At 30.4% G+C, this 8,012-nt stretch overlaps 1 protein-coding gene across 1 annotated transcript; it reads left to right on the forward strand.

Moving 5' to 3' along the window:
* On the forward strand, window positions 1-6,409 carry LOC145310866 (estradiol 17-beta-dehydrogenase 11-like). The gene is made up of 12 exons (XM_080150492.1): window positions 1-81; window positions 501-551; window positions 1,084-1,132; window positions 2,127-2,195; window positions 2,725-2,800; window positions 3,280-3,339; window positions 3,662-3,770; window positions 4,012-4,098; window positions 4,665-4,746; window positions 5,069-5,133; window positions 5,449-5,568; window positions 5,829-6,409. Exons 1-12 carry the CDS (start codon window positions 28-30, stop codon window positions 5,925-5,927), a joined length of 921 nt encoding a protein of 306 aa, XP_080006618.1. The 5' UTR covers window positions 1-27; the 3' UTR covers window positions 5,928-6,409.
* Window positions 6,410-8,012: the final 1,603 nt, after the last annotated feature.

Below are 8,012 nucleotides of genomic sequence, written 5' to 3' on the forward strand. Positions count from 1 at the left end.
AGATAGTGAAAAGTTGAGACTATAAAAATGATTGGAAATATATTGGAAGTAATTTCTGCTTTTGCCTACACACTGGTTCTCAGGAATTGATTCTAGTCCCATTTAAAAAACAAAACGGAATGATTATGTCCATTGGTGGAAAATCTGTGAATGCTTAGTCATAAGGGCCAATTTATTGGCTTAACAAATTGGGGACTTTTATTGAGCTTTATGCTGAGTGTCCTAACGTTTCATTAACTAATTGTAATCTACTTAATGGGTAATTTTGTAAACCATCATTGGGGATGTACATCAATTTATCGGCAATTGTCTTATCCATTTACATCCCTGTTATAATACTGAAAATGCTAGTACTACATAGTATGCTAGTACTTAATTAAAAGATTGCATTTCCCGTCTTTTCTTACAATGAGAAATGTTGACAAAAGTATACTACAGAGATTCTTCTAAATTAATTTTACATAAATGTATAATAAATAGACTAAAATCAATTCCAATTTAGTTTGGTAAATTTAGTTAAAATGTTTCTTCCTGATTCATACTTTTATAAGGTAAACTTTTAACAATATCTTCATTTCGTCCTTTCAGGAATATAGGTGTAGGACAATGAGTAATTATTTTTTTTATAGTCAAAGTTTAATGTTCTTGAAAAGTTTATTAATTTGACAAGTGCGAATTTTACATAAAAAAAGTAAGAAAAGAAAAATATGAGAGTTCATAGAAAAAATGTTATTTTGACAAATCCGGTATTATATTCTGTATTAAACTATATATTTTAAATTATAACCAAATGATATGGAGGTTCTTCAGATTTTTTAAAAATATGTATTACAATAAAGTTTCTGTCTAAGCTTGATTAAGTAAAAAAAACTTATTTGTTCAATTACGTCTGCTAGTATTTGTGTTGATTATGTTCAGTAAGCTTCCTCTGCTTGGAGAATTTTTTTGGCGAAGTCTTAGATTGTCCTATCCCTAGATCCCTGTGTCTAATAGAATCTAAAAAATATAATGCATGCTTTTCAACTGTCTTATTTGGTTTGTGAATATTATAATCCTTGTTATACACTTTTTTTATTATTTTAGGATATCAAAGGAGAAAATGTGCTTATTACTGGAGCAGGAAGCGGCATTGGTAAGTTTTCTTAAAAGTTAAAGAGTCGCTTCCACACAATCAATTACAAGTTTTTAAAGCTTTTCCATAAACCTTTAGTGTCTGTCCGTACGTACGAAACGGAAAGCTCCTATAGCATTAAATTATGTATGTTAGAATTGTCCTTTAGATTTCAAACTTGACATGATTTCAACATGATGTTCCCTGTAGAGTTACCAGTTAAAGTTCCGTACGCCTAGCTCAGATAAAACATTCAGATTTTTTTTGACAACAATTTATGTACAATACATATAATTATCCCATTCATCTGATATTTGGAAAAAAAAAGTTTGTAGGGAACATTTGTACATTATTATAAGAAATGCATCTGTATAATCAAGTTCTACAAATGTAAGTACATATGTCCTTTAAAAGTATCCAGTATTTACGAAACTTTGCAACAGAATTATATACAATTATGTTTAAACTTATGAATTAACTTTCTGCTATTAAAGATTTGACAGTCTACAGGTGTTAATGTCCGTTTGTTTTACCTTTAGATTTTAGATCTTTACTTTTATTGGTATTATCAGTCTTTTATTGATGATCTAAGTTTTTTTTGTAATTAACATAAAAAATTCATATTGTGAAAAAGCTTCTAAAAAGTATTACAAAACATGTTGTAGTAAAAATTGCAATAACAAATAATATTTTTAAAAAATGTGTGTTTAAGAAACAGGATTTACAGATAATGCACATTAAGTAAACTCAATTATTTATGTTTTTATATGGCTGTCACCAACTAAAATAGTTTTTATTATTTTATACATAATTATCAAAGTTTCCAAAAAGCAGGACTAGGTAGTACCGGTTTACCTCTGCGGTTAATTCATAATTTAGAATAACTGTTGCTGATTACGGCTGGATGGAAGCAGTTTTATTCTCGCAGTTGAAAATTTGCTTCGGCTTAGAGCTAGGTTTATTTAAGTGCACATGTTTTAAAATTGTGCGTTTAATAATAAAATATTTTTTACAGGGCGTTTGATGGCTTTAAAGTTGGCAAAACATGGCGGTATTATGGTACTTTGGGATATGAATACTAAAGGTAAAAACATTTAAATTTAAATTCTATAATTATAGGTCGGTTCGTCCGTCTGTCCTTAACGGTAAGCTCTTTTTGTTAATTTAAACAGGTTAGAAGTGTCCTATCGATTTTAAACTTTGCATGCTATAGAAGTTTTGTACGACTTAGAAGCGCAGCAACGCTATAATCCGATCGTCCATTTAAAACAATGTTATAAGCGAAACATCTCTATAATCAACTCCTAAAAATATCAGTATGTCTTTAAACAGTATTATGTATTTAAATTGTTTTGCAACAAATTTACTTACAATATTGTATAGGCTTATGCATTAGTATTCTGCTTATTTAGTTCTGACACTCTACAAATGTTAATGTTCGTTCGTTCTCTGGATGTTGTCATACTTGTTTTCTTTGTCTTTAGGTTGATAATTTTTGCAGTATTTTTGCATTTAAAAAAAACTTCAATTCAAAACTCAATGAAATTCATTAAAAATTGTTGATTTTCTTTTATTAAAAGATGATTTCTTTATACTTCTTTTTGTTCATGTAGGTAATGAAGAGACTGCAGAAATGATCAGAAAGGCTGGAGGAAAAGCACACACTTACACTGTCGATGTATCAAATAAGTAAGCAACTACTTGGAATGAATCTTCCAGTAATAATCATTAAAGAGAATTTACCCTTTTACTAAAACTAAAGCAACACAAAATTGCTAACCATCAGGGAAAAGGGAATGTGATTCTGACAAACAATTCTAAAGGAAAATTTTCCCACTACCCCCTTCCACCTTTTCCTCCCCTTCTTAATCACCCCTCTTCAGTTACATAAAAAAAACAAGATATACCCCCACCTTACTTCCAAAGATTTTGTGATTTTCGTAGAATTAATTGTTAGAATAGCTAGGCCTGCTAACCATGAACAGTTAACTAATCCAATCAACTTACAACAAAGAAAGTTATTAAGACTTACAAAGAGGCTATTCTAAAAAAATAAAATATATTATTCGTAAAATAACCAATCCAGGGTTGGATAATTAAAATAACCCATAGTTTTAGGTAAAAGGTTTCGTGATTGTACGGAACTAATTCAAATATTCTTTTTTTAGAGAAATTTTGTACAAGTTTGGCGAACAAGTGAGACAAGAAGTTGGAGACATTACTATTCTAGGAAAAAATATTTAAACTTCTGTCTAATTTTTATATTTTGAAGTAAAAAATAATAAAGAGATTCAGGGCTGGAGAGGACAATGGAGGAAAAATTTATTTCTAAAATGTTTATCCTTGCAAGATTTACCAATTTCAAATACAATGTCCAAAAATTTATCTCTGAAAATTATAATTAAATAATCTATTTACGTACGTACGTTCCTTTTTGTAGAATAGCCTAAAACCTACCCTCAATTTTAGTTTTCACGCACACACACACACACACATTCAACTACTTTAGTGTAAAATGCTAAGAGTAAGAAGAATAACAATTACTATGACAGTGAACAACGCTGGTATCGTATCTGGAACCCCTCTCTTGGAAACTCCTGACAACAAGATTCTTAAAACTTTCGAAGTTAATGTTTTCTCCCACTTTTGGGCTATCAAGGTAATTTAATCGTATAATCTAACAAGGAAACTCATGTTCACAAGTAAAGCAGTTTAAGCAGAGAAGCAACTCGGTAAATTGGGAAGTCCATTTTTTGTGAACGTCAAATAGCAACAAAATTCATACTTTATTTAACTCTAAGATTTTTAGTTGCCTTAAATTTTTGAATCAATCAACAACGTCTCACATGGCGTGATTTGTTAGAAAGAATAGCAAAAATAACTATTATTTATTTTTTTAGTTTTTCTTGCCAAAGATGATTGAGATGAAGAAGGGACACATTGCAAATGTTGCTAGTTTAGCTGGTCACAGTGGAACACACAAACTGGTAAGTTAACATTCTCGACCACCGTATCCGCTATAGTCGTTTGGTAGGTGATAAGTTCGATTCTCGGCCCGACACTGCATCATAACTAATTACGTTAAAATTACATTACCATGCACAGATAGAAATTGTAGACAAAGGTCGTGCAATCAAAGGTTGGTTGTCTTTTGGATGTTACTTAACCTGTTACTCTGAAATTTTTAGATGATCACCTAAAGAATCTCGCCCATACGAGGTAAGGTAAGTTAACATTCAAGGTCAGGTCAAGGACTCTCCAGGTACAAGGTATACCTATCAACGGCCTTTCTGAGATCAATATGTAGCTTTATTAAGCTTATTACCAATGTATCTTTGTGATAAGAGCAAAAATAGGTTTAGAGAAATTGATTTAGAATCTTTTTAGGCACCTTAGAGTTTCCTGGATTTATGAATAAACACTTTTTTCAATAAAGGTTACAAATTTGTATCATTTGAAAAGTCAGAAATTTTGTTATTGTTCCCTTCGCACAATTAGAATGAGAAAATCTTAGGCTAGTAATTTATAAGTTTTATTTAAAAAATCTATTTAGGTTGACTATTGTTCAAGTAAATTTGCTGATGTTGGCCTCGATGAAGCTTTGAGAGTTGAGCTTTTTGTACAGGGTCATTCAGGTATTTTCGGAAGCTCTATATAGTGCCTATACAAAATGACATCATACAATGCAAATGACCAATGATAGGCCAATACACAGACTAAATTGCCAAATGGCAGGAGAGTATACATTTTGATTGGTAGGCCTGTATGACGTCATTTTTTACTCACTTTTATACAACCTTATTTTTTATTCATTTTTAATTAACCAATAACCTAGACTAAATTATTAATTTGTGGTCAGATAGAACAATGATTTAAGAGTATCGTTTTCTTATATCTCACAGAATAGTATTCTGTTGGTTTCAAAATCATTATAATGATCTCTGTATATTTGTTCAGATTATATCAAAACTACGTGCCTGTGTCCCTACTACATCAGTACTGGCATGTTTGCTGGAGTTCAGGTACAGTTAGATAGATAGACAGATAGTAAGTTAGATAGATAGATAAATAAAAAAGATAGATAGATAGACAGATGAAAAGATTGATAAATGAATGTCTAGATAGGTAGACTAACATAGTAGTCACGAATAAACAAACTGCTTTAATTTTATAGAAGTTGTTTTTAGATAAATATTAACAGACAATTACACATCCAAGTAGACAGACAGATGAAGACAGATTAAAGGACAAAAAGATAGAATATACGGATAAATAGCATGACAGATAGACAGACAAATAGAAATAAAAATTATCACAATTTTTTAATTTTTGTTTAGAGCAAGCTGATCCCAATTCTAGAGCCTGAGTACGTTGCAGAGAGGGCAGTGAGTGGTATTCTGACAAACAGAGAAGTTGTTATGGTTCCAGGATGGTGCGCCATCCTTGTGGCTATCAAGGTAATAATATATATATATTTTTATGAAAGGTATTTTTTAATATTCTGCATACTCTACATATAATCTATTAAAATTTATATTTTATTTGAATATGTTTGTCCTAAATTTTAATTTTCAGCTTTTGCAATGGCCAACCACGGTTAGGAAAGTACCTAACCATTAACCATGCATATTAAATTATGTAATTATGTGAAATGATATTACTTTTTGTATGCTTATGTTGAAATTCATATATATCTATATATCTATTATCATTCTAGGCTCTGTGTCCATCTGAAGGCATGATGAGAATAGCCCAGGCCTTTGGATTCAACTGTTCCATGGACCAATTCCAGGGAAGAAAAAAGAAAGGAGAATAGACAGAATGAGGAACCCTAAGCATCACAGAAAACAATTTGAATATTTCTATTTTGTTTGTGTATTATTGTGTAGCTTCATATTGTGCCATGAGTAGTGTAATTTACTATAAATATTTTGTCAAAAATACAGGGTGAGGACAATTGAAGGTAAATCAATCTTTGCCACAATATAGATTAAATAATATCTACCTATGGTATCTTATAGTTTTATTGTTAAGAAGAGGGTATAGATTGATTTTATCGCAACTGTCCACTCCACCCTTATGGAATTTTGCATTTTGTTACCATTTTAAATTGTCAGAACTTCTTTTTAAAACGCCTTACAATTAAAGTTTCCTGATAATAAAGTATGACCTAAAATTAATGCCTTAGATAATTTTTTTTTAAATTTGTCTTTAATAAATTTTCCATTTGAAACTAAATTTTTATAACATGTAAAAATTGTTAAAATAAACTGTTAAAAAATATATATTTCAAAACAATTGTGTTTTTACTATTTCTTGGATAACTGTTGGTAAAACCCCTTAAGAGGGGTATCTACAACTGTATTAAAGGTAATAATATCTTGTAGGGGGGTAAAATTAAGCTTTATTTATAGAAACCTCTATCTACCATGCAACTCTAAATATTTGGATAATAACATTCATTCAAAGTATTAAAATAGCACTTTGGCTTAAATAAGTTTGGTAATTGACGAGTGAATTTAAACTGTTTTTAAATGACTTGTCCGGGGCATTGTTAGAATGTGCAGCTTTCCTATTACTATCTTAAAAGTTATCTATTTACTTTATCTATTCCAAATAAGCGCGGTGCGGCTATACTAAGCTTTCAAAGTTTTATTCAAATAAGGAAAGCTTTTCCTAAATTAACTAAGATGAACAGACGCACGTGTGCTCGTACAAACATGCACACACACTTACACACACATACAAACACACACAGAAAAAAAATGTCACTTAAAATAGAGGCAAAGGAAATACGGGATTTTTTCTCCTAATTACATCAAAGTATTTTAGTATAAATAGAATTTGTTTAATATAAGACAACATTGACAATAAATGAAACTCGTAAATAAATAAATAAAAATTGGGCCGAACAGATCAGGACCAACAGACTGAGTTTTACAGTAAATGTAAAAAAAAACTATTTTGTTTTATTTTTTTACTAAAATAATCACGATTCACAATATCGTAGCTAAACGTAAATAATCACGTTTTACAATATCGTAGCTAGACGGACAGACGAACACTAAATTAATGTATTTATGGCAGTTTTAATAATAAAAAGTATTACATAAAGCTATAATTTTCATGAACATCTGCATCAGAAAAAGTTGACTAAATTTAAAAAGAGAAAAAATTCGTCTAAGAACTTTCCGAAAAATTGAAAGTGTAGAATATTTTGGTCCTTAGTAATAGTTCTAAGTTCATTAGTTAATTCTAATACAGTGCAGTTAGGATTTTACAATATAAATAGTGTTTTTAGATCTTTTTGAAGATATTACAATATCTAAATTTGAGTAAATTTAAAGTGACAAATGTGATTTAAAATCTCGGAAAGAAAACGAAGTAGTGGGTTTCGTCGTATGTTCACAGTAGCTTTTCTCCTATTTCCAGGCGGGAGGCTCTAACCCTGCGGGGCCTATTTCCTAATCTTGGTGGGCAATTATTAACATTTACCTAACCTAAATATCAAAAGCTACTGTGAAAAAAGGACGAAACCAACTATACTTTGTTTTCTTTCAATGATTCTTTGCTTTTCTTATCCCATATCCAGTAATTAAATATTTTTTATGTATTATGTTTGTTTGTCCAGAAAGATCTCAGAAAACGACTGACTCCCCTGGCACTTCTTAAATTGGATCGGGTCAGGTATTATTCCTGTTTACCAGATGGGAAGTATTATAATTCTATTGTAAGATAAAAATATGAATTAAATTCGGCTTATATTCAGGTTAGGTTAGGATAAATTAGTTTTCTGGGTTCTTCATAGGTTTGAAGCCCCTGCAGGGGTTAAGTAAAAGTAAAATACTACCCACCCCACATTTTCAATTTATTTTTACAAATAAGTTGGGAGGGTCAGTGT

The sequence above is a fragment of the Acartia tonsa genome, chromosome 2 (assembly GCF_053477335.1).
Source record: "Acartia tonsa isolate MP-2025a chromosome 2, ASM5347733v1, whole genome shotgun sequence".
Taxonomy (NCBI): domain Eukaryota; kingdom Metazoa; phylum Arthropoda; class Copepoda; order Calanoida; family Acartiidae; genus Acartia; species Acartia tonsa.